This window comes from Empidonax traillii, unplaced genomic scaffold (assembly GCF_003031625.1).
Source record: "Empidonax traillii isolate 1590-97213 ecotype Southwest subspecies unplaced genomic scaffold, ASM303162v1 scaffold7:size3022706, whole genome shotgun sequence".
Lineage (NCBI taxonomy): Eukaryota > Metazoa > Chordata > Aves > Passeriformes > Tyrannidae > Empidonax > Empidonax traillii.
The window spans coordinates 1,691,175-1,718,410 of NW_020955200.1; the positions used below are offsets into that span (position 1 = coordinate 1,691,175).

A 27,236-nucleotide genomic window follows, 5' to 3' on the forward strand; every position below is an offset into this window, starting at 1 on the left:
TGTAACTGCAATAAGCAGATCCAGCCTGCTCCCTTAGTTGTTACAGAAGATATGAAATATCCTTTTGCTTTTACAAGTGGTATTTGACAGCATCACTAATGATCCCATCAATGTTGTGGCAAAGGAATCAAAGTATTGAGGCTTCAGGGATTAACAGCAGAGACATAATTCTCTTTTTGCCCCAGATCTAAATATCAGAGAAATAGCACCAAGCCCATAGGTGTACAAATAAGCAGAGAGATATTGTAACTGCTGAAAAATAATTTACATCGGATATATCAGAATGAGAATATCAGAATAAGACAAAATATTTGAAAACATACCTCACCATTCATTTCAGCATCCATTTTGATGATCCTTAAAACAACTCACTCTTGTAAGACATTCTGTTCCTTTTGGGTGGTGCTTCTGACAACCACAAAAATAATATGAATTCTGTCTTTGAAATAAATTATATAGATCAATGCCAGGGTGTCCTGGTTGCTTTTTAGAGATTTTGGGTAGTCTTAGGTTCTGTCAGACCTTTGAAAATCTGCTTGAAATTATCACAGTTCTCTCTCTCACTCTCTCTCTCTCTCTCTCTCTCTCTCTCTCTCTCTCTTTCACACACACCCACCCACCCACCCACCCACCCCCATAAGGTAGGGTCTGATTTCTGTGTGCCAAGACAAGTTTTGGAGTGATGGCTGACAGTGGACCTATTCAGTACATTCAGTCATATTCAGTGTGCTAGATCCGAGCCCTATTTAAAAGTGGCAAAGTATTCCTAACTGCCGTGAAGCCAAAAATTCATACAGCCTCTCACATTATATTTACTGTATTCTACCATATCTACTATTCTGCTGTATCTACTGATGCTTCTTTTTGTCACACCTATTTCATGTACAGGTCAGGGAAAGGGGAGGGAAAACAGGCACACTAGAAATCCTTCAATGTAACTCTAAGGGAAATCGTGAGCTGCCACTGTTGTGAGCACCTCTAAGCTTCAGAGAGCTACAGCAGCCCACATCACCAATCTGCTTACTTCCAGCTCCACAATCATCAGGCAGACCTAAAGAGCTGAACTATTTTTTTATTTCCTTTTTATTTTTTAAAGGAAAGAAAAGACGGATTTTCTTAAAACACAGTTCTATGGTGTATAGTGAAATCTGTTGCCCCAATTCATGACTAATAAACATTCTATTAAGTGGAAAGGAAGATCGCTGGCATGGCATCTGCTTGCTCTACTGCCAGTATATGGGTTTGACAGAGTGAGGGCTGCAAGGACCGTCAGTTGTCTTAGCATGGCCTTTTGTCCCATTCACTTTTTCTAGATGTCACTCTGACTGCTAGTGGTCACGGCAGCTCTAAATGTGATTCCAGAGTGCCCTGGCTTTCAAGAAAAAGAACTTTCAACGGGCAGGCTGTCTGTGGGAAACCTCCGCCTCACACAGCAATTTTCTGTGTGATTCAAATAGCTGTGTGCCTTGTTTTGCTTTTCAACAGAGCTCCTAGATGTATTGCTCAAATCAACCTATGGTGTAAGCAATGGAGGCAGAGGTAGGCTTTGTAAGCCGCAGACCTTCTCGAGAAGGGATGAAAAGGCTTGGCTGGGAGAGGGAGAGATGCTTTCCGCACGGCAGCGACAGCCCCTTCTCCCGTTCCTCCTACCGGGGACACGGGAGCGCCGGGCGCCTGCCGGCTCGACCAAGCCCGCTCTGCCCGGGCAGCAGCGCTGGCAGTGCGAGCAGCCTGTGCCACCGCCCCCCGCTGCCCCCGCCCGCCGGGGTCGGTGGCCGCGCACCCGGGGACGGGGACGGGCGCGCTGGCCGCGGGCCCGCCCGCCGGGGCGGTGTAGGCTCCCGCCGTGCCTCCCGGCGCATAAAGGCAGGCGGCGGGGGCCGGGCAGGGGCAGCGGCTGGCGGCGGCACGGCAGCGACCGGCGGCGATGGAGCAGCCGGTGCAGACCGAGATGTGGAAGGCGGGGAGTCTGGAGGAGCTGGTTCGCATCCTCCACCAGATATTCGCCGAGGACAAAGTCAGCGTGGAGGAGGTGCAGGCTCTGATGGAGTCGTACGAGAGCAATCCCGAAGAGTGGCTGAAATACGCCAAATTCGACCAATACAGGTAGAGAACAGCGCGGAACGTGGAGCCCTTCGGGCCGCGCAAGCGGTGCCGGCGGTGGGGCAGAGCCGCGGACAGGCACCGGGGACCAGCGGGACGCAGGGTGGACACGCTCAGCCGGCAGCCCCTCCGAGTAGGCGAAGGGCAGAGGCCCCGGGCCGGGGGGCGCGGGGGGCACACGCCGGAGCCGGGAGGCGGCGGGGGCGGGGAGCGGGTGGGGCGGCCGCGGCCAATGGCGGGACCGGCGGCACGGCCGGGCGGCGGCACGGGGGACGCTGGCCCGCACCCGGGGACCCGGCTCGCACCGGCCCCGGCGGCTCCCGGCTGTGGTCCTGCCCCGGGCACCGCCGGGGCGCGGCACCGCCTCGGCCGCGGGGATGTCCCGACAGAGAAGAGAAGCGTGCCTAAGCAACCGGAATAGACGAATAAATACATAAGTAAAGAGGGGGAAAGAACGCGGGCGAAGCACATCGGCTGCGCGAGTGTTGCGCCGATGCTTGGGAGGGGGCTCAGTGACCAGCGCAGTGGGGGTTGAGTGTCCGTGGCTGCGTGTCCTGCCTTACCGGGCCCCCGTGCTCCGGTCTCGTCTTTCTGCGGCGTAGTGCAGGTCGAGTCTTTTTGCTGCTCGCCAGTAGGAAGGAAAATACAAATTAGGGTTTTAACCCTCTCCAACTTTGTTCACAACTGATTTATTCCTGTCATTGTTGGCTTATCTGTATTAAATGACAAGGTAAATGCATTTTGTTCCAGTGTTTCCTTAAAAAAAAAAATAAAAGAAAGAAAAAACTACCAAGCAACCAAAAACCAAACATACACCCCTCACCCCAAAACTTTTCCTTTTTAACCTTGCTATTACGCAAGCATCATTCTGGCTTGACTTTTCTTTAGCCTCCTTTCACCTCGTTTTGACCATCCTCCATTTAGGACAAATCTTGAGATTTGTAACAGAACATAGCAAAATTAAGCATCAGGACAAACAAGTGTGTTAACTGTAGAAGAATGCATGGTAACATTTATTTATTTGTTTGTTTGTTTACTTATAGTCTGCCAGAGCTTCTGCACAGAAAAAAAATAAAAAGCACTTGAAAAGTTCAGTCAAATGGTAGCATTGACTGCTTGTGTTCTGACATCATAGAAAAAATATGTCTACCTGATATTTACACAGATTGTGGATGTAGTGAGAGGCAGTGTATAGACATACATGTTATGCTTTGGAAGTAGTTTGTTGTGAGCAAAATAGACTCGTCTTATGGGAATGCTAATTTGAAAGCATTCAGCTGATATCAGTGCACTTTCTGTGCGCCCTTGCTTACATCCTTCAGGAGAGGCTGAGGTGTCCCATCATCCGCATAAATATTTTCTTTGCTTGGCAAAGTGAAGTGCAAATAGTCATGACTACAGCTAAATTGAAATGTGAAGGTCCCACTACATTGCTTGTACCATATCGGCTGGAAGTGCCTGCCCCAGATCAAAAGAGCCACACTATGTAAAGTAACGTATAGAGCAAAATCCCAGTTCTTTATCCAGTGACCTTTTCAATTGAACAACATGAGCAGCAGCTTAGGGGAGGCTTGCAGGAGAGAATAAAGGAACAAACATAAGGAGTTTTTTAAAGAAATTTTGCTCTGAGAAACTTTGTTTAGAAGTAGATGCTGGCAAAAGTTTCCTCACAGGTGCTTTATCCACACAAAAATGCTACAGTACAAGAAATGGAACTTTCAGGAACAGAGTGAGAGGACCATGTACAGGAAGCCTGACATCTTCATTCTTCAGTTTTTTTGGCTTTGTACAAAAGAGTGCTGTGTAACAGAAGGAAAGCCAAGAATATCAGAAAAGGAGCTGCAGAAGAATGTAACTATGTATTTTTCTTGTTTCATTGCAGTCCTCTGTTTCTAATTATAAGCCAGCTGCTGAAGTGACTTCATTCAATAACTATTTTGATTTGATCCTGTCTACTACTTTAGTCTCAGACTCACGGTTCCCGAACTCCAATCATCTATGTAACGCAAAAGAAATATGATTCTAAAATATTATATATGTGCTTCTTTCTCCTTCCTAGAAAAACAATTCTTACAAAACAAAACAAAAAAAGTTAGAAATACAATTTCATTGTTTTCTAAGTAAAAATTGCATTTTAAGAACAAAAAAAGGAAAAGGTATTTTTATATGTCACAATCTTCTTTCACAAACTTATTTGTAAGATTTTTTCTTTTATAGGCATATCAGCACACTAAAGAGCAAACACTTTGTATTTCAGGTATACAAGAAATCTTGTGGACAGTGGAAATGGAAAGTTCAACTTGATGATCTTGTGCTGGGGTGAAGGGCATGGCAGGTTTGTATTCAATGACTATGGTTTCAGCAAACGTATAAATCCACCATGTCTTTCACTGTCACACAAAATAGAGAAACATAATCAACCCTTTGGGAGTTATCAGAAGGTGTCTGGAAACTAAGCAGTGCAGAGCTCCTATTGGTATAGCAGTCCTGAATATTTGCTGTAACTTTTGGAAGTTCGTACCTCATGGCCATTTTTAAAGCACTCTTTTTAAAGCGTTCTGGTTTTCCACCAAAGCTTCCCTTTTGTCAGAGGAAGTTTTTAGCTCCAAAAATACAGTGGCTGATAAGACCCTGTTCAACCTGTCCTGTACAACAGACACATATAACTCAGTTGCAGAAGAAGAACTGGGTACAGTTTAAACAGTCTTTGTTCTCTCATGTTGTTTAAATCTGCCTCTGTGACAAGATCAGAAAAGTAAATCTGGGTTAGGACTGCAGATGGTGAGGAGGGAGCCCCTTTTCAGAAGTGTTTGGCTTTCTTCAGGTTCACGTATCCCATCTCCTCCTTCAAAACAGACACACTGCTGATGTGGCCTCTTGAGTTGTGTACACAGATTGTACACATGGTTGTGTAGTCCTACACAGTGTGAGGGCAGGATCTGTCTCTTGGAGGGTCTTAAATGGAAAGCAAAATAGGTTAAAGCAAAATAGGGAATAACAAAATTTGTGTGTTTTGACTGGATATTCTTACTTCTAAATAGAAAACCTAAGGAGATGTTGGAACAGGTTTTTTGTTTGTTGCAGTTGAACATTTACAGTATTCTTTAGGAGATGCCATATCGTCATACTCAAAGGGATATAGGAACTGAGCCCACAACCTCTACTCCTCCTGGGCTATTCCCATAAAGCCTGTAATTTGTGTCAAACTGTGTTTGAGTTGGATGAGAATTTGCTAGAGCTAGACTGAGACCACTAGTTGTTATTGCTTCCTACATGAAGAGGATCAGATTTTCTCATGGTTTGTGTAAGGATCATGACGACGTGGCATTTGTGATCTGTTCTATGCCTGAAGCAAGCTCTGGTCTCTTGGCATCTCAGTTTGTAACAAATCCCGTTGTTTGTTTACCAGAAACAGTAATGTACTAGTACAAAGTTTTTCATTGAAACTCATTCCAGGGCAATCAAATTTCCTCTTCTTCCTTGCCCTTGATAAGTGAAGAGCTCTCCGTTTGTCATAATCCCTTTGACTTCTATAACAATCAGTCCAGTATTTAAAAGAAAAAAAAAAAGCCAAAACCAAACTACATATCTAGCCCATATACAGTCTCTAAATACAGTAATTAAAACACACTTCAGGGCAAGAAGATAGATCACGTAAACAAACAAATCAGATTCTGCTGGTTTTTCATGTCTTGACAGGAAAATAAACAGGTTAGTGTAGCTGGTTGTACTTAATACTATCAGAGTGAGAAGTACAGCATTTTTTTCTTCAGCAATGTCTGTGCACCCCAGCAGTAAGGGGACCATATAGCTCATCTCTTCATGGTTTTGGAGCAAATATGAGGTATACTTGCAAGTTTATACCAGCCTCTGCCTGGGATCATGGTGGAAGCATCGTTTTGTTTCTTGGTACAGAAGAATTTTTGTGTTCTGAAGAAATTTTCAGTCCTACTTCTTCCCCTAGACTTTCTTTGTATTTCTCTGTGTCAAAGTCTTGGTTTGATCAATATCTGGCTATTCTTCTAATCCAGCTGTATGCAAGCTTGTCTCAATACATTTCTAAAGTAGTAGTTTTAAGTAGGCATACCTTAATGCATGACCCCTGTGCAACGGAATTTCATTCTAAGGCTTCTGTCCAAGTACAACGTGCTATGTCATCTGTCCTGTTTGTTTTACTGAAATTAAATAAGCGTACCACACTGAGTTTGGTTATTCTTTTTACATATATAGCAGCATCCATGATCACACTGACTCACACTGCTTTATGAAGATCCTCCAGGGAAATCTAAAGGAGACTCTGTTTGAATGGCCTGAGAAAAAAGGGAATGGTGAAATGACTAAGAAATCAGAACGTGTTTTGAGGGAAAATCAATGTGCCTACATTAATGGTAAGCTATTAAGCTTGTTTTGGCAACTACCTATCATGAGTCCTATTCCTAAAAGAAGAGTTCATCTGCCCTCTAGTCTCTTACCTTTAACAGTATAATACTTTATGCAGAGTTTAAGAATGTGACTCTCTAGATTCTGCACAAATCTGTACTTAGATTCAGTAAAACAACCACAACAAAAATGTTGTTTTAACTCACTCTTAAGACATTGCAGTAATTGCCTAACTCTCTAATATGCTTGACATCTCACCTAGATGAAGCAGGCTTTCATCACCATGCTTCTAATAACTATCTGAAATTTCTTACTTAGACTTTGAATAGTATTTTCCAAGAAATAAGAGAACAAAAGTTTAGAGAGCTTAAGAGCCTTGTTTTTTTTTTCCCAAAGAAATAATCTTTTCCCACAGTCATGCAAAATCTATGTCAAAAATGTAAAACCTGTCTGAAATAAATTGATAAGCCAAGAGCAGAGGCTCCCATTCTCAATGCTACTTCTTGTGCAAATCAACAAAAGACTGTAGTGTTGAACTGCAGTGTCAGCAGGATTGAAATTCTCAATCTACAAAACATTTGCCTGATTATACAGGTGTTGAGAATGATGAGGACTCCAGTAAGACTGCGTAGGTTCCTAAATCCATGCCATCACATGTATCTGTAGCTATTACCACCCTGTGTTATGCTGGAGGCCAACCTGGGTATAATGTATTGTGGTGCTACGAAAGACACTGCACTTCATGCTGAATGGCAATGAGTTCAACAGAACATCAGCAAAGAGGGTCATCTGCCTTTTATGTCACGGGTTAGACACCCGAGGACACACCTTGTGGGATTGAATTTGGGAACTTCCCAGTTGGAGGGAGCCTCCTGTTCGATTATGGAGTTAGTAAGGGTGAAGTCAATGGGGAAGAAAGACTAGTGTTCTGCAGGCCTCTGTTGAAGGTATGCCACATTAAGTGCACAAAATCAGTAGGACAGGAAATGCAAGAAGGATCTTGACACATCTGCTGATGTTCCCATGGCAGGGACTTGGGTTCTCAAACTCCATCAGTTTTTCTTACCTATGGAGTTCTTTTCTATGCAAACAATTACACACTGAGTGCATCTGATCCAAAGCTTCCTTGGTTGTTTTTAAAATTTGATATTCAGTTCTCTGAGGCAGTTTGGATCTCTGCCATGTTTCATAACAGATGTTTTGGTTTAAACATAATGTGTTAAACAAGCAGAAGGAAAACACTGACAGTGTGTTGATCACCATAACTACATCAATAGTAAATGCCTTCATGATTCTGTTGCATACTTCTTGGTTGGTGTTGAATTTACATGCTAGAACCCACTAAACTCTCTTTATTTGGGTTCCCCAATGATGAGCACAGATTTAGGACTTTCCCCCCCACACTGCATCCTCTATTTAGATAAAGTATGTTAACAACACTTAGGGCTTACCTTTCAAATGTATCAGAGTTCAGAGTGCACTAATGACTCTCAGGGCATCAAGACTATGTTGCACAATATAGGTCTAGGTATTACATAAAAATATTCAAGTACAAAAGCCTGAGTTGTTTTTACAACAGGATCATAAACCTAAATTCAAAGTCTCTTTTAAGTAACTCAAACCCACCACTTCAGTGTAGAATGGAAGTCCTTTGTTTCATGGATGTGAGTCTTCATACCTTATATTTCTATGTAATAGCTTGATTTCTATTCCACCAATGTGATAAACACACAACATACAGTGCCTCATTTTGCTGCATCTTCACCTATGTTTACTATTCAGTTATGACTGGAAGTATAACAGTCACTACTAATTTGCCACCTTATCCAAAAGAACAAATTAAAAGCTTGTTCTCCAAACCAATAAACTGAGAGGATTAATTAGGAAACTTGCCTACAGTAGAAGATGACTGTACCCCTGTGCATAAGTCCATGCCCCAAATGCATGCAGCTATTTTACTGTGACTGATATCTGTCTTACTTGGGTAAGAATTAGCAGTACAAAGGGTTTTTTCCCCATAAAATGTCTTACTAATTTTTAGAAACACAAACCTTGCTGCTTCTGAAGCATCTATATCAACAGCTTTCCTAGAGTGGTAAATGAAGTCCCTTGGAAATGAGAGCTAGAAAATTACTGACAGCATGGTCTTCCTTAAGTTTCTTAGGATTCCTATTAGCCTTTATCCTGTGGTAGATAATCTAGAACTGTGGAAGGTGGTAACTCACTGGGAATTATCAGTGTATTTAGAAATATGTGCTGGAGAACAGGAGTCAAATTCCCTGTAGTGAGTTTGTTGTTGCCCATAAAAGTGCAGGCATGCCTAGTTGCTCATGAGTTTCAGTTTAGAAAGCATTTTTCCAGGCAATTAAGATCTCCTTAGATCTTCCTGCTAACACAATTTCTCGTTCCATGCCCTGGCTGGTGTAGACTCCATTGGCCTGCACCGCGTGGAGAACATAAGCCACACGGAGACTGCCGTTAGCCTGCACTTGTACAGCCCACCCTTTGACACCTGTAACACCTTTGATCAGAGGACTGGACACAAGCACAAAGTCACAATGACCTTCTACAGCCAGTATGGGGAAAGGACTGTCTGTGTAAGTATGAGATAACATGCTCCTCACCTAGAACTGGGCTCTGAGCCCTGGCAGGGACAGTGCCAGGGCTGCCTTCCTGCCTACACAGGGCAGGGTGCTAGTGCCCCAGGACAGGCAGGGGGTCCAGCAGCTCTGCTCTTCACGAGGCATCCCCATTTAGGATCAGCATAAAACCTGTTTCCAAGTACAGCTTGATTTGTCAGTTTGCACTTCCCATGTGTGTAGTTCCCTGCTTTGTAGCTTGCCTTCCCTTCGTCATCAGGAGATCAGTTCTGAGCAGAGAGGAAGATTAATGAGAAGTTTGCTGTTAGCTAAGCATCTTCAGGCAGCAAATGACTGTAAATGCAACCTAGTCAACGGAAAACTGTGAAGTAGCTATGTTGTTCTGGACAGCTTTAGTCAGGTGTAACATTTCCTGACTAAATTGCTCTGCCAAAGGTGAAGCATCACATTTCAAGTCAGAGGTTTTAAACCTTATAGTTTACTGTAATGTACAGAATTCTCTAATGAATGTAAGTCTTTAAAATCACAGTTTTCACACAGTAAGATTTGTTCTGAAAGAGAGAGGAGGCTGGTTGTTGTCTGCATTCTTAGGCAATGGCATGAAATTTTATTTGGATGGGAAAGAAATCTTAAGGTTTTTGGGGTAACCAAACTAGGACATCTGGGAGAGGTTAACAGGATTCCTTTCAGCATTATTGCATGCATTGGGAAATATAACTACTTATACACGGAGAAAGGACTGATTCCTGATGTTCAGCCACAGAGGTCTTAAAACTGTTTTGTTAGATTCTAAATATTTTTATCTTCCACTGAAGCCAGAAATTCAGTGTTCACGAGTTTTCTAGAGCGAGTCCTTAGTAAGATCCAGTTAAAGTTCTATATAGTTAACAAGTACCATGTAAATTATTTCTTTGAAGCCTGTCACATTACCAAACAGCTGAAGCACAGATTTTGATCTTTCAGAGTTTGAAAGGTCTTTGAGAAAGTAAACCTGAATTTATAATTCAGATTTTAAAGATTAATTATTGTGGGAAAATGTTGAACAAAATTAATGCAAGGATTTAGTGTTTGCTTTTTTGCTTTTTGTTTTAAGTCTTTATTGAATATGAAGTATATAAGAAAGTGAAACTAGATGTTTTGACTTGGACTGTTTTTCTACTCTGATCTTAACCATCTGGCACTGTTTGTACCTTTTGTGGGAAACTGGATCTGGCTTACAGGAAAGAGGTAAATACTAATCACTGGGTATTTTTCAGGAGTTCCTGTAAATGGAATTCCAGTAAGGGAGAAAGTGGTAGCAAGACTGGGCCATCCCGCTGCCTGAAATTACTTCATTCTACAAAACCCTTCTAGTCTCAGTGACTTAGTTTTTGGAAAACTGACTGGAAAAGCAAACTTTCTTCTGCTTCCCAGATCACAAAAGGACATAGGAAGACAGAGAGCTATAAATTAAAAGATACCAGGAGACTAATGTCATGTATATATTGTATAGTGTGTAATGTGTATCTTTTATGAGTGAGGAGATCTGCCTAACTAAAGCACATTCATTGCTTCCTCTTTGTCTTAATTATTTTGCGGGTAAAACACAAAGGTAAATCCCTAATGACTTCTGGCCATGATTAAGTCTTGATTAACTAGCTCTCCCGTAAATACATTATTAGTTATATAGGCCTAATAATAAAAATAGTATATGTGTCAAAGGACTTGCCCTTGGAAATAACTGCATAGTTCAGGTTCATACCATGAGAACACCGATAGGAAAGTTCACTGAGGGACAACTGATTTTGTCTTCCGTGTCACAGCCCATCAGTTCCCACTGCCAGGAATTTTGCTGGGGGGAGGTGGTATATCTCTCTACAACCTGTCTTCCGAGCTGTACATTAAAGCAGTTTATGTCAAAATGAAGTAGAGTAGATTATCAGGGAGAGAACACAGCCTAAAGGACGAAGCACTCCTCAGGAGTTGGTTCTGCCCTAGTCAGTCATGGTCACACAAAGCCTATGAACAGGGTGATTCTGTCAGGCACATAGTGCCTTTCATGAAACTCTGACAAGGAGCCCTGAAAATAAAAGCTGTAAGAATTTTAAGGTCCTGAGCTACTCTGGAAACAAAGGTCCCTGACAAGACTGTGAAATAGGCAGTGATTGTCTCTTTCCCGAAACAACAATCTCTTTCCTTTTAGGCAACAGCAGTGCCACAGGAGAACAACTGAGAAGCACCAGCATCCATTTGCCTAAGACCTGCTGAATCTTTAACCAGGGACAGAAGACTTGCATGGCTAAGGTCGACAGCCAGATATATTTTGATACCTTGTACATTGAAGAGTACAGTAGGGCAGCTTCCAGGCCACCTGCAGTTTCCTCGAGCAAATGCTGATTATGGGACACTAAGCTCACTAGTGCCATAACCTACTTCAGCGGTTAGATGCCTTGTCTCAGTCTTCTGTCGCAATTTAGTAGTTTGTTTTCTAATTCTAGCCTCTTTTTAACTGCACTTTTTATATCACACTGAGAATATCAGAAATAGGATTTTTAAACATCATCTGACACTTCTCAATAGACCTATGGGTATGTATGCTCTCCATGTAATTAGTAACTATATAAACTTCTAAGCTTCCAGTCACTTGTACTTATGTACACTAGATACAACTAACAGAGGCTTTTTTTTTAATTAAGTCTTTTATGTTTTAATGCTCTAAGCCATCTTGATAGTTTCGTGCATTTTTTATTTTTATTTTTTACAATTTAATTTTTCAGATCTTGTTTTAAATAGGAGCAGAGAAGTGCTTCATGCACAATTATTTTCAAATTGATTGCACAGAGATTTGGCTTTTAACAAGACTAATCATACTTAGTTCAGCTAATGTCCAGTTCCCAAAGTGTTCTGTACAGTTAATGAAGAATAAAACTGAAATAAAACTGGATTTGTGCACAAATTTCAGTGTTTCAGCATTTTTCTCCTGTTGACTAAAATATTTATAACACTTTACTAAAACCCACATTCCTCATGAACATCTAGATCTTTTCCAAGCAATACACTATTAGAAAAGACTTAAAAAAGCTGAAAGTATTTCAACCATGCAAGGAATCCTGACTCCAATTAAGTTGGTGGGAGTTCTGCCACTGAGTTTGCTGATGCTTAGTTTTATCCTCCAGATTTAGTCAGAAAGAAAGAACCATATTGAAAGGAGTTAACTGTAATTAAACACATCAAAATCAGTAGAGCTGCCTGCACTGAGGGTATCCCATTCGTTTAATGAATCTAATAACATATGACAAGTGGAGAATGTGTGGAATTCTTGTAGTCTTATAGGCAACTGCTGGTTACTCAGAGACTGCACTTTAAATTTTAGCCGTATTGGTTTTAGATGAGTCACATATTTCCCTCTGTATTGACAAGCCCAGAAAATATTTACTTTATGAGACCCCATTTCCAAGAAGGCTGTGCAAATTTTCAAGAAATGTTTGAACAATGTAACGGTTTTGGATGAACCTATACCTTACTGTGAGAGTGTCACAACGTCAGAGATGAGCTGAGACTGGCAGTCCAGCACCCTGTTCATGCAAGGTCTCTTACAGCAGGTTGCTCAGGACTACATCCAATTGGGATCTGAGTATCTACAAGGACTGAAGCACTACAGCCTCTCTTGGCAAACCCTTCCAGTGTTTTACCACCCTCTTAGCAAAAAACCCTTATGTTTAATTGCCCCCATTGCCTCTTGTTCTCTTCATCCTTCTCACAGAAAATTAGCAGTTTCATTCAACTAACTTAAAATATAGCATATTCATCAAGTTTTTTCTTACTAGGAAATATTAAAGAACAAATCCAATAGCTTGTAGACTACATGTTCAGTCAGGTCAGGGGAACTGAAAGGGGAATGGAAAAATCAGAGAGACAGCCAAGACGCACAGTGATGACAGCAGCTAGATGTACCATAGATACAGAACCCCAGCTAGTATTCCAGCTAGCCACACATACACCTTGCAAGTGAGACAGAGAAAACACAGGCAGAAATGACAACAAAAGTCTACCCAAGTTGTCCCAAACACTGTTTAACTATAGTAAACATGGTATCACACATCACATAGAATAATACAGGAACGTCAGTTTTTCAGAAGGTACTTACCCAGTACTTATGTCCTCCACACTAGAAACATATGGGGGGGTAGTCTGCCCAACATAAAAAGTACAAATACAGGAAAACTTGGGAGAAATGTCTGATTGGTTCCAGAGTCCACAGAGCATGCACCACCTTTGCTACTTCCTATGCACTAGCTGTGTATCAAGAGCTCTGAACAGCACAAACATAGAGCTAATACCTACCAAAAGCAGAATTTAATCAACAAATATCAAATTATACAATGAGATATAGAATCACTTCTTCACTTACACAAGTATGTTCATATAACTTGTGCTGGTTGCAAACATAGAAACCAGTTAATAGCAAAGTAGTATTTGCACAGTGTTATGGGTGAACAGCCCAGGTATTAAACCTAGCATATGAACGTACTTGAGCTTTGGACCACTGTTAACTGGCCATCTGATGAGGTAGAAATGTTCTGTAAGATGACAATTACCTTTCACTGGGCAATGAACAGATGTTTAGCATTTCAGATGCTTTCATCTGGGAAGGTGCTATTGAGGAGCATCTCTGTAAATTGGAGAGAATTTAACATTTACCTGGGTTACAGCTAAGATACTTAAGTGATAAGAAATACTGCTCCAAACCATTCAGGTTTGGAACAGCAGGAGGAACTCAGTCTATATATAATTTGGTTCATTAACCAAGACATAAGGAGGCAAAGTAATGCCAGGAGTGGGGCAAAGTGCAATATTTACAAGAATTCAGCAAATTGCAAGGGTTTGGTGGTTTTGTTTTTGTTTTGAGAGTCATTATTAGAAATTCTGCCAGAAAAGAAATTGGTTATCAAAGACGTATTTTACATGGGAAAGCTCTGTAGTAAAGAATCATCTGGAAGGTATATGCCATATACAAAGGAAAAGATGACAACAGGGACTCTTCAGGAATGGAAATGTTATCCCTACCTGTATGTCCGTGATAAGGACTAGATTCACTGAAATTTCAGGGTATGTTCTGGGAGAGTTTCACATACATATAACCAGCAAGTCAGCAGCTCTTTTTCTCCACATACTAAGATATGGGATCTCTAATGCCTTCAACAGGACTTGTTGCTCAGAGAGGGTCCTTTGCTGAGTAAACACAGTTTTTTAATGTTCTTATAGATAACTGAGTCTAGAGTTACTTTGTGTCTAACTCAACACAAAATTGTAGCATGCACAAATTAGTTCAATTTGTTATTTAAGCCTAGGTGATGGCTGAGTCTGTTCATCATCATCCATTGTCGATGTATAGAGGAACACACCACAATCAAAATCCACCTTAAATGTAACCCTCATCCATTACAGTTTTTTTTTCATTAAAACACAGAGTTAAAAGATGTGCTGCTCACTAGCTAATCCCTATAATTATTTTTTCACACTCTTCTCATGACAAAGAAAAAGCTGTCTTGCAAGAACAGAGACTCCCCCAGGGTAAAAGAGCTGACCTGCCACAGTGACTCTATTTGCAGAGACGAGCAGAACGAATCAAGCAGAAGCTCAGTGCTTTTCAACCATACTATATGCTCTGCTCTCACCCATTTAGCTCATGAAAGACTTTGCTGTCCTTGAATATTAGTCCTATGTTCCATGAATGGAGAGTACTCCATCCACTCTGTCTGGTAAAGGCAGCAAAACCACCATGGAACAACTCTTCAAGACTATTCCTGTCACTTGTAGCTCCTATGAAGTTTTATTCAATAATTTTATCTCAAATCTTAGAACCCTATGGGTACTTAACACTATATTGTATTTCTTCAGGGAAAAATGGCCACTAAAAATAGGAATAGGCAAACTCTTGTGACCTAGTTGATCTTTCATGCATACCATACAAGAGACATTTAAGGGCTTTTTTAACAAGTAATGAGATGTCTTATGCCTTTTGCAAATCTGTTTCCTCTCTGCTTTTACTCTCCAATTCACTAAAAACCTTTGGTACAGACAGATAAGGGTATTATTTTATCTTAAAACTTAAGCTCTTGACCTCTAAGGTGTACCTCTTTCCTGTCTCATTGCAGGCTAAGAAGAACACATAATATTAAAATCAACTTTATTTGCACTTCATCTCCCAGTAGGAAAAAATTCTTTTCTGAACTACCAAGATAAAGTGTCTATGCTGTTCACTGACTCCTGCTTAGGGTTATTTTTCATGCCTATTCTACTCCTTCAGGCCTCTGTGCTCTCTTGCAGGTTCTATTTAGATAATTGGTTGACCTATGGCCAGTGGTGGTGCAGAGTATTTTAAAACATGATGATTACATGTGAATTAATGTATTTCTTAGGAGATGAAACTTCATTAACCTGCTTCTTTAATTCATAAAGATTAGAGGAATGACATAAGAGGATTGTGTAGCACATGCTACTCTTATCTGGCCAGTTTCCCTGAGATTCACATGAATCACAAAGTTAGCATGAGAAAAACATATTCCCTGACCAGAAAACAAAACTTCAGCTGCAAAAGACAGCTATATCCTGCTCTCTGCTACCAGTCAGAATTCAGATTTAGACCCTCAGTATCTGTGGGTTTTCATTTTTGTTTGGTTTTTAAATCACACTGTGAATGCAAAGTGTTTGATTTTCATTGTAAATTACTTACAAGTCAAGCCCTGAGAGCCACAGCCAGAAAATTTAACTTCCTCTTCTCTCCCCAGTGGAAAAAATGTCCCTGCAACACATCACCTGTGTGCAATGAGCACTTGGTCAAACAAGATCGCCAAAAAATGTTTCTTCCATTGTTTAAATACTAACACAGGTATACAGCTTTGCCCTTAAGAGAATTGCAAAACAGTATTGTGAGTGCTTGGAGCCAGGTGCAGAGACCTCTTGTTGATCACTCACTCAGTGCATGGCCCTGAAAGTGCACGTCCCAGGCATAAGGACGGGTGACTCTGAGGAGCAGAAACACCTCTGGATGTTAAAGAACTACTCTATAAATGCTGAGGGTCTGTTGCCACTGCAAAGATCAAGTTCATTTGAGGCCTGGTTACCTGTGGTTATAGAAGATATGGTTTGAACCTTTCATTGGACTATTGAAAAAAACCTCCTGGGAGGCACTCAGACCTGTGGCATACAGCTATTTCTCTGATATAACCAGGGCTGTGAATGGGCCTTCTGTGAATTGCTGTTATGAGAATATTTACCAAGCATATTCATAGGGAGAAAAACAGCATTTGTAAAAGCTTGTTTCAAGAGAAATGTGGACAATAGTCCTATTTAAACTTAAATGCTGGAGGAAGCCTTATAATCTTTTCAGGCTAGATCTTTATGTAATACAGGTTGGAATAGCAATGCCGTTGTCAGCTGACTTACAATGTTTTACATTGATTGAAACAGCCATTATTAGTGAGTGCTTGATTCTGGTTACATTTATCATCCGAGACTTCAAGCTGTGTTCCTCCCTGAACATTGTTACTGATGAGTGAAGAGGTACTGCTTTGGGAAAGCTTTGACAGCCAGTGTTGCATGTTCAGCAGGAGTCTCCAGACAACAGGCAAATGTAAGAGGAAAATCTTCATCCTGCATCACTGTATCAGTTAAAACAAATAGCACGCCTCTCTGCTTTTACACTTCACCTCATTGCTTCATTGCAATGTAAACACAGATTAAGGAGGTCCTTTAATTTGTTGTACCTACTTTGGGGTTTTGATACCTTGCAAAAATAAAAACCTTGGGTTGGCCCCTGCTCTGTTGGCATAAAGCACTGAAAAAAACCAGCTTAATTCATCTTAAGCTTAAGACTTCCAAGCTTGGCATTTTTGTTGACATAGTATTTAAGGCATTTTGCAAAGCAGTGCAATATTCCAATTGTAAAATTTCTCAAACCAGGTAGGAAAACAACTCAAGGTTCTCTATGAAACTGAATAGCATAAAGTACAAAAATGTAAATTATTGTTGCCCTTTTATATGTAACGTGATATCATTCACTCCATTCCTCTATGACTCATGGAAGCATGTTATAGATATTAGAATGTGAATCAGAAAGAATTAGAGATAATTAGACTGTGAATCATGAAATGAGCTAAATTTTGCCAAAGTAATTTGTATAGCCTTAACTGCTTCAGCACCTGAGCTCCTAAACATATTTATTCCCACTGTATCAAGTCCCTGACAAATGAGTAATATCAAGTCCTTTAATTATAATGGAATTGAAGCACAGAGAAATTGGTCACTGTCAGACAGGGCAGATCCATCCATGAAAATCCATGCTAGCCTCCCATTCATTTAGCTCATCTGCATTTCTGCAGCTGCCTGAATAAATATAATCTTCCACGGAGAGCTAAAAAAGAGCATGTATGTGTGTGAAGACAGGTTGAGAAAGTTAGGGCTGTTCAGCCTGGAGAAGAGAAGGTTGCATGAAGACCTCATGGCAACCTTCCAGTATCTGCAGGGACCCTACAGGGAAGCTGAAGAGGGACTCTTTATCAGGAACTGTCCTGATAGGACAAGGGGGAATGGCCTCAAAGTGGGAGTAGGTTTAGATTAGATGCTAGGAAGAAATTCTTTACTGTAAAGGTGGCAAGGCACTGGCACAGGTTGCCCAGAGATGCTATAGATGCTCCATTCTTGGCAGTGCTTAAGACCAGGTTGGACAGGGCTTTGAGTAATCTGGCTTAGTGAGAGATGTCCCTGCCCATGGCAGGGAGGTTGAAGAGAGGCGATCTTTAAGGTCCCTTCCAACCCAGACCATTCTGTGACTCTGTAATGTATCATTCAGTTACCTTGCACTTCTGTTGTAAGACTAAATAGTTGAAGTAAGACCTAGAAATATCAAGTGTGCCTTTATGGGAAAAGTTCACTCTCACTTTTGAAAGAAATAACATTAGATGTTTTGTAGGAATCTTTGACTCTGAAGTCACAACCATTACATCCAATAAAAGCATCTTTCATAATCAAAAAGTCCCGAACTTGTGCAGGTCTTTTCCACAGAGTTGAAAATGATACAAAAAAAATGGAAAATTCTTTCCATAGACTCAGACTAAAATAAAGGTGGGGTTTTGGAAACCAGTTAGTTCTAAACAAAACAAGACCAAATATCGACTTGTCTTTGCAATTCCTTTATTTACACCTGCAGAACAGCTAGTAACAGGATTCCAAGTAGATGCGTGAGTCATGGAGTCACTGTAACATTAAACATTTACCTTAATTGTAAGGCATTTATTTGCAAAAAAAAGAAAAGCTTGAAAAAACTCGAGCAATTGCAAATAATTGCATTTTCACAGTGCCACTGGCTTGGATTTGCAAGCTCTGTTGAGAGCCAGAGATACTATACGACAGAGAGACTCCAAAGCTCAGGCTTTGCCATGGACTGCAGGCTTGCTGGGATTAACTGTGTGAAGACATTTGTACAGTTCAGTGAGGAGCAATCAGGACCAAGACTCACTGGCGGTTTAAAATGTACAGGCCAAGAAGTTGTTACCTTCTGCTGACCATACATCTTTCAAAGGCTGCAGCCTCAAAGAAGGCTGAAGGCTCTTCTGAGCCACCACAGTCTGCAGCTTCGCACAGTAAGGTACACTGAAATTAGTGCCAGATTTGCTACATGAAGATTAATAAATCACCAGAATTCATGAGGAGCTACACATACTTTCAGCTGTTCCTGGTGCAAGGTAGAAAGTGTGCTAATACGATCACACTCCATAAACAGTGAAGCAGCAACCATTTCAATCTCCTCCATCAGATTTAGAATGGAAAGAAAGAAAACATTTTGAAGTTGTACTGAAACTCACTAACAAGACAACTTGGAATTAATAGGTTGTTTTAACCCTCTAAACATGCCATGACTATGTTGTTAAATAAATGCAGGCTTGAAAGCAGCATCATGACACTAATGAAAAACAGCAGCACATTAATTTAGGAAACAGGTATTCCTATGTAGCATGCCATGTTCTGGGTTCATGGAAAATATTCTCTTTATTTAAATGAGAGAATTTAAACAGCCTTGCATGAAGCACCATGCAGCAAGAAGGAAAGATGATGACCTTCGATCAAGCAGTCCTACTGGCAGTAGTCATGAGGTTCTGAGACCGGAATTGGTTACACAAACCAGATCTCAGATATTTTATAGAAATCTTCAATCAACTCACAGACTTTGGTTCCTAAGAGAACATAAGATTCCCACATGCAAGATTCCCTTGAGGACTCTGGTGAAAGTATACCCAGAAACATCTGGAATTATCAATTGGTTAAAGGGTAATGATTTAGCAGTTTGAAGCAGTGCTGACTTCTCAGTGTTATTACTACTGAGGTTATTGTGATGCAAATAGCTTATACCAAACATTAAGAGTGCTGAGAAGAGATTTATTTTTGTTTAATAAGCACATGAAGTTCCTATTAGGGGCCAAAGTACAGGGCCTTGACTGCTAGGGTGGGGATGCCACAGGTTATAGGAGCCAGGATTGCCATTTTACCTGTATGAATCATGGGTTGATAGAGATCTGTTGCAGTACACTCACCGGAGCACTACCTGGGGTACACACTGGGTTCTTAAATGTTTTCGGGATGCTGCAGCTCTGTTGACATTTCTCCTAAGCAGAGTTTTTACTAGCTACCTGTGTGTTGACACAGGATCTCACAAGCCAGCTGACTTCTTAGCTAACTCCTCATATTACCACTGTCTCTTCCAGATATGTCAGTAGTCCCCATAGACTCATCCTTTGGCATCACATTTCCAGATGAGGCACAGGGAAGGTAATTCACTTACAGAAAATCATGATGGGGGTCTTTTTGATAGGGTGGATCTTATAACCCCCTTTTATAGTTAATAAATTAGGAAGAATAATGCCCCAGAGACCCATACAAAAGAAAATATTCTTTTCTGCAAGAGTCATTAGACCAGCTAGTACAATTAAGAAAGATGGACAAGTTTCAAGCAGATACTACCTCTTCCTTGTATGGAGATAATGAGCACATAGTATTTGATCCCAGAAGAAATTTATGTCTAGGATGGCAACTCACTGGTTTACAGGAAAATTCTTGATGGAGGTGAAATTCTTTTATAGAAAGGTAATATCACCCTGAAGAAAAAAAAAAAAAAAAAAAAAGAAAAGAGAAAAGAGAAAAATAGCACAATAATGGGATAGAAAATTTAATAGAAAATTTGCAAAGCAAGAAAATATCAATTTTCAGAAAAGCCTTTCAGATCAGTTCTTCTGTAATAAATCTTGAGTTTTACTACTGATCCCCACTGAAGTAGAACGGGATTGAGCGGTGTTGATGTCTTTGTATCCCAGTGATGTAATGGTGAGTTTTTGAGGTTGTGCATTTGGAAAGGGCAGCACCAATGTAGTAATGCTCTTTATATCTCTTAGATCCCCTTCAGCACAGGCAGCTGTGATTTATAAATTCCTGTGAATTCTCATGAGTCTAACAGGAGACAGACTGTTCTTCCAAGAGGTGCCTAGCACCAGAAGTGTGTGGGCTATCTGGGATCCAAGACTCCGTGACTGTTTTTGTGATGTTCTGGCTCCAAACCCCTTGTTTTCTTTATTTTCCAATTACTTTTCATTGCAGGGCACACTGTTAGTTCATCTCACAGGAATTTGTTTACTGTTTTCCACTATTTCAAGCCTCTTTCCTGGTTAGTTTTCAACTTGGAAATTACCTTTTTCCACACAGACACATTTTTTTCCCCCTAAAGTTCTGATTAGATACTATTTTTTCCCACTCTTTGCCTTACTCCAGTAAGTAGCATTACTACTCACCAAAGAACACTATTTGGCCTGCAGCTGTATTTTTCACTATGGTTCAAGGTCTTCTGAAGTCGAGGGTGTCTTCTTTGCTGGATGCTGGCCAGTAATAACACTCTAGAGTAAAAGCAGGGAAAATAACCCTGCGCACTCTTAATCTAATTTTATTTCCTCCTCTCTTTCCATTTTGTTTTTATTCCTTTTTCTTCCTGACTTTCTATGTTATGTTCTCTCTCTTTCTCACCCTCACCCCCTCCTGCCCTAATGATATTTTATATGCAGTGTGGGCTACATTCAGGAGAGGGATTTAATTTTGTGGTGAAACTGTAACGAAGTGGGACATGTGGATAGGCAAAGTAACACATTCAGTATGGATGATATATAAATGTATAGATTTTTCTTCCACTCTTCTACCATACTATTTTCAAACATCTTCAAACTATATCTCTTTTTAGGGCTTAAACCTCCTAAAGAAATGTACCAAATTGACAAGATTATTTGTCTTGCCTCTCTCTCCTAGTCCATGGTGCTTATATCAAGGCTAACATGCATTTGCATATTTGAGGATTCTGTTTCCTTAGTGATGTCACACTTGCAAGCATTAAATCCAGTTCCTTCCTTTAAATCGAATAGTTAGGATGCTGAGGATACAATTAGGGCATTGAAGGAGGAGAATATTGAGATAACAAAAAAGTTGTCTTTTCATAATGAAAAGTCACCATAATCTGCAAGATCTTTACTTGGGAGCCCTTTTGATTCTTTAGATCAAAGTCTCAAAAGTATTAGTCAACTTAGTCAACTGCTAAGGGAAGCAAGAAGAAGGAATTCAAGAGGCAGATCTGCTGTCTGTGCAAACAAAATGCCGAACACCTTCTGGAGGAGCCCTGGGAGAAATGTTGTGCCGTATTGATCATGTATCATCACACTACTGTGAGTATGATGGAGTAAAGTGAAACCATGCCCTGCATTGCCAGAACAGCCAAGGTGAAGTATAACATAAATCCTGGCAGCCAACAGGAAAGGCTCTGCTGGTACCTTGCACAGTAGCAGCTGGAAGACATTGCAGTTACAATTGGCTCCTACTCTAAGACTGATTTGCTTAAGATCTGAGTGCTTCTCTATTTCAGTAGTGAAGTATTTTAAATTGTGATATCATTTAAAACAGAGAACATATTATGTCACACTATAATATACGATTTTCACTCCACAGAAATTTAAAAACTGTTTCATAATATGCATACACTTCAGATTAATTTAACATTTTGCCTTGGCTCTACTAATTTTCTACTTTCTAAATATGATTTACTTTCTAAATATGTAAACTTGGTTAAACTGATTAGTCACAGAAAGGCAAATTGTGAGGGTTCTGAGGTAACTTCCTGTTCTAAGAATATAATCAAATACTGCATCCCAAATGTGTGAGAAAGATTCTTTGAATTCTTTTTTCTTTTGTTTTTCTTTTTCTTTTTTTTTTTTTTTTTAATAAAGATAATTACAGTGAGAGAAGTGCCAGTTTAGAACAGGTTGTTATATGCAGCCAACTGTATCTATGTGTATATAAACCAAATCCCAACAACTGTAATTGAGTCCCTGTGTACAGACTGTATATGGGAGATGAGAATTACTTATTCAAGAACTAAATTTAAAATAGCATTTCATGTTTGTCTGCCTTCACAGGATGCACAGAAGGGTGACCAGCACTTGAGCAGGTGTCCTGTGTGCTTCTGCTGGAAGGGTTAGAATTGCCCTGTACTTCATACCCTGCATTGCTAAGAGCAGAGAGCATGCAGGTTTAACTCATGCTGTGTATCAGAGCCTGCACTTCCGTCAGTCACATTGCTAAGGGACAGCTAAGACAGAGAGTGGAATGAAAACTGTGATGTTCTGGAAGGAGAAAACTCATTAATGTCATGGCAGGCATGGAGGAAGTAGACAGTGTAAAGCAAATTCAAGGCAGTAGGCATCTCAAAAGAGAAAATACTTCTCTCTTCAGTGGAAAAAGGGCTAGAGAATTGGTTTTGTACTTTTTTCTTGGAATCCAACTGGAAGTGTTCAGTTCTCAGATTGCTTGCTGTTCTTTAAACTTGTACACTGTAGTTGAGGTGACATGCTTGACTTAAATCCACTCATCAGTTTCTTCTCCTGCAGCTTTAATGTCTGGTTTCTTAGTATGTCTCTTATTCCTTCAGAGGTATTTTCTTGTGCTCAGAATATTTAAGCTACACTTTGATAAGTGCCTGGGTTTATTATATTTTGTACAGCAAAGCACTGACTTGGTTTCCACTGACCTTCATTTCCTTGGACTGACATTAATTTTAAGTTCTGTATCTTTGCTTAAACACGAAATGCGTTAGTCAGTGATAGCTTGAGTTCTACTTTATTACACTCAGGTGGAGATGGTGAAATCAAACAGTTATATTGACCTGAGCTCAAGCTGGGGTTCAGTTCTGACCTTTGACATACAGAGAGTTCCTGCTGATTTCAATGAAAGTTAGGCATACACAGCCAAGGCTCAATGTTTGGCCTTCAGTCAGAATATGTATTAGGTTTTGCTTTTCTCTAGATGTAGAGATTATGTCAAAAACATTGTCTATTTGAAACTTGTTTTCTTTTGGTTGTCTAAAGTGAGGTGTCTGTTCCCATCGTCTGATCCCAACCTGAAGTCACAAAGCTTACCTCTAGTTTTGCCAGCTGTAGTTCTCCCAGCTTGCCAGTACTTTTGCATCAATGCTGAGGACATCACCTCATCAGGTCACATCACCTTGTTGACACAAAGATATGCCTTTGCAATGCAGCCCAGGGATGACACAGTTGACACTGCCTGTCTGTTTCACAAGCAGAAGATTACATCAGTTCTTATTGGAAATTCCCTCTAGCCAGGCACTTCACGAAAAACAGTGGTTTAGCTGTTTAGATGGTGCTTAGGTATGTTTATACAGGAACTGTAAAACTAATTCAGCAATAACACATTTCAAACTACCACCTTGCACAATGGAAAAAAAAATGCTGAAAACAGCTAAAAGAAATGTTAGTTTGAATGGTCTCAACACAACTGGCCAAAATTTTTTAGCACTTACTTTAGTGTCATTCCAATAGAGTGCATAGAAAGTTGAAGATGAGACAGAGTTTTCTCATTCTGGTTCCAGTCAAAGACACAGCAAGGAGTTTCCTGTATTGGGAGCTTACAGTTTCTGAAGATAAAAAGAGAGAAAATTCTGGGAAAAAGTAAGAATTACTATACAGTTGCTGAGACAAAAGCCTTAGACAAAGAAAGAAGAACGACTTGCTCAAAGCTACGAGAGGTTGTGGTGTTCTGACAACCTCCACTCACTGCTCCAGGACAAAATAGTAGAGTGTTTTCCCACTCAAGTTTTGCTCCTTGGAGTAACATTTAGCACTGTGCACGGCAGACACACATAATAACAAATAAAAGTAGTTCAGATCAGCTTGTGGTTTATATCTACCCACTGTGTGTCTATGTCTGCCATGATGCAGGTGAAAATAGCTGTCCAGAAGGATAACTTTGGTAGACTATTAAGTAGTTCTAGAAACAGAACTGGAACAGACATGGGAAAGAAGGGAATCACATTTCCTGGAAAAAAGAGTCTAGGAGAATTTGGATGAAGTGCTAAGACAAGCCTTGCTCACCTGACCACAGCTACTGCTGTGCTGAAAACACCACAGAATAGGTCCATGTAACATAACATAATGCTCGTGACACAACCCACATTGTGCTGATAAAACAGGTATGCATTTCTGAAGCCATTTTGTGCAGTTTACTATGAATTCTTAAGGTTGTTGTACTGAGTTAGGTGGTGTGTTTCCAATGTTAGAATAGTCTTTTCCTGTAGCAACCTAGAAACCAAGTTTTGTAATAGCCTGAATTCCAAAAAACCTTGGGGAAAACTGAAATTGAAAGAATGTTGTTGGTGCTTATATGTAAGTATTTAGACACATATATATAAGACTTAAATGCATGTAGAGTAGAAAGTAAGGATTGTAAGGCATTATCATTTAAGGAGGTAGGGCTGGAAGAGGCTTCCTTGTATACAGAGGGGAAAATTTCCTTTCTGAATTCTTAAGAAGTTTTATGGGGTTGATTTTTTTATTTTGTCTTGGCATACTTCATGTGCACAGGCGCTACCAAAGTGATGGCTGCATTGCTTCAGGTAAAGTTTTCATTTTATTTTGGCAGGATCATTTTCCTGGTTTTCCTCTGAAAGCATTTAAAACTGTTCTTCTTTATAAGATGTGCTGGTTTAAGTCTGGGCACTCAGAGAACAGTATCACACTAGTTTTTGTTAAAATTCTGGATAGGAAATGCATATTTATGATCAGCTTGCTATTCTCTTTTTGCTGCTTCTCTCACCTTTTTGCTGTCTTTTTGTCTTTTTTAAAATAATCATGTTTATATTTCTGTTGATTCAATTATTCAACATTTATTCGACATGTCAGAATACTTGGAAACATTAAATTAGATAAATGGTCTCATACCAAAGAAACAATTGAAATGCTAATGTAGATGTAGATCCTTCAATCTTAGTATAGTCTTGTAGGGTAGAATATTAGGCCTGACTCTGTTTCACTTGCTGTATGAGCAATCAAAAAGCCCATCTCTAAAACGGAAACACTTCTAAGTATCTTGGCCACATAAAGGCCAAGTTGTTTCCATCTCTTTGAAACACAAAATCCAGCATGTTTATCTTGCAATACTCAGGTGAGTGTTTTCGTAGAATAATAGAATCATTAAGGTTGGAAGAGACTTTTATGATCATCCAGTCTACCCATCAACTCAGCACTACCACTGTAACCCCTAAACCACTAAAGCATATCATCCAGTGCCAGATCTAAAAACATCTTAAACACCTCCAGAGATGGTGACTCCACCACCTTCCTGGACAGCCTATTCCAATGTCTGACCACCTGAACAGTGAATTTTTTTTCTAATCTGGATCTCTCTTGTCCCAGCTTAAGGCCATTTTCTCTTGTCCTCTACTATAGGCATGATAAAAGAGTCCATCCCCCACCTCACTACAATCTCCTTTCAGGTAGCTGTAGAGTGATGAAGCCCCTCCGAGCCTTCTGAAGACCCATTTTAAAAGGGTAAATTTAAAAATGAAAGCTCAAAATATTAGAAAAAGGTACAAGTTTCACGGAAAGTTTGCACAATTACTTGTAGTAGACAATTCTGTGTAAATACTACTTAAAAATGCATCCCTTTTTGTTAGAAGATATAAAACCAAAGAAAAGTGCCTACTTTGTCTGGGGTTTTGTCTGTTTGGGTTTTTTGGGGTTTTGTTGGTTTTTTTCTTATACAGAAAACAAGGGCTATTTCTTCAACTTTTCTTTTTTTCTACCATAGAATTTTTAAATGTAAGAACAGCCAGCATTTTTAACTTTGTCCTTCTTTCATTGAACTGATGTCGGAGGAAACAAAACACCTAACAGAAACTAACAACCTCTTGGTTAGATGGCATGCGGACGAGCATGGTGGAAATATCTACTCTGAGTGCAAGGGTCAGAGCTGGACTCTGTAGCAATAAGCACAAGGAGAGAACTGGAAAACATAATTATTTTTCTTGCTTGCCTGGTTTTCTGAAACTCAGTAATCTTTCAACAAAAGACCCTTTAGATTTGCAGATATTTGGGATTGAGGAAGAGGTGTTTAATTTCACTATCAGCTCCTTCCAGCCAAAGCTACAATTCAGCAGCTTTCATCATCATGCAGAAGAGTAGTCAATCAGCAGTTAAATACTGACATGAATAGTGCCTTTGTAAATATTTCTCTTCTGTCTTTGAAAACACACAAGCCAAAACAAAAAATCTTTTGACAATGTGCGAAAAACAAAACTGAAATGCTTCAACAGCCTTTGGAGCTAGAAGGCTAGACACATAAACTCTTAAAAATTGAATGCTCTTTGTAAGGCAGAAGAAAGTTTGTGTTCTGAGATTTAACCATCAGGCAGTCCAGCAGTGCAGCAGTGTGTCTCAGGAAAGCATTTCTTAGCTATGTCAGTTCATTGGTGGCATTTTTATTCACCATCATGAACCATTTGCAGTCATCATCATATTCATCTTAATGCCTCTTAAAAGCATTAGCAAGACCCTGAGTTTCCAGCTCTTCAGTCAGATTTGATACATTTTAAGTTCTGCCAAATAATCCCCAAGTTGAGTGATTTTCTTACCTGGAAGAATAAGGATTTGAGTTTGTGTTGTTTCCTTTTTAAAATTCTGAATGCACTTTGTGTCACAAACTCAGCCTGACTCTTCGGTAGTACCAGCAGAAAGCATTAGGTAAGTCAGGCTTAGATAAAGTATTTTTTTGTGTGATGTCCCAATTCCATTAAGT

General features: G+C 40.1%; 1 protein-coding gene and 1 long non-coding RNA gene across 2 annotated transcripts; one reads left to right on the forward strand and one right to left on the reverse strand.

Moving 5' to 3' along the window:
* Positions 1 to 1,872: 1,872 nt before the first annotated feature.
* Positions 1,873 to 12,018, forward strand: CDO1 (cysteine dioxygenase type 1). Its single transcript, XM_027881693.1, has 5 exons — positions 1,873 to 2,106; positions 4,361 to 4,438; positions 6,334 to 6,491; positions 8,911 to 9,080; positions 11,266 to 12,018. The coding sequence occupies exons 1-5, from the start codon at positions 1,928 to 1,930 to the stop codon at positions 11,293 to 11,295; spliced, it is 615 nt and encodes a 204-aa protein (XP_027737494.1). The 5' UTR covers positions 1,873 to 1,927; the 3' UTR covers positions 11,296 to 12,018.
* Positions 12,019 to 19,670: 7,652 nt separating this feature from the next.
* LOC114056486 lies at positions 19,671 to 27,159 on the reverse strand. Its single transcript, XR_003571012.1, has 4 exons — positions 27,073 to 27,159; positions 23,965 to 24,078; positions 20,903 to 21,004; positions 19,671 to 20,215 (listed from the first exon to the last, which is right to left on the reverse strand). It is a non-coding gene; the product is annotated as an uncharacterized LOC114056486 (long non-coding RNA).
* Between the last annotated feature and the right edge of the window lie 77 nt (positions 27,160 to 27,236).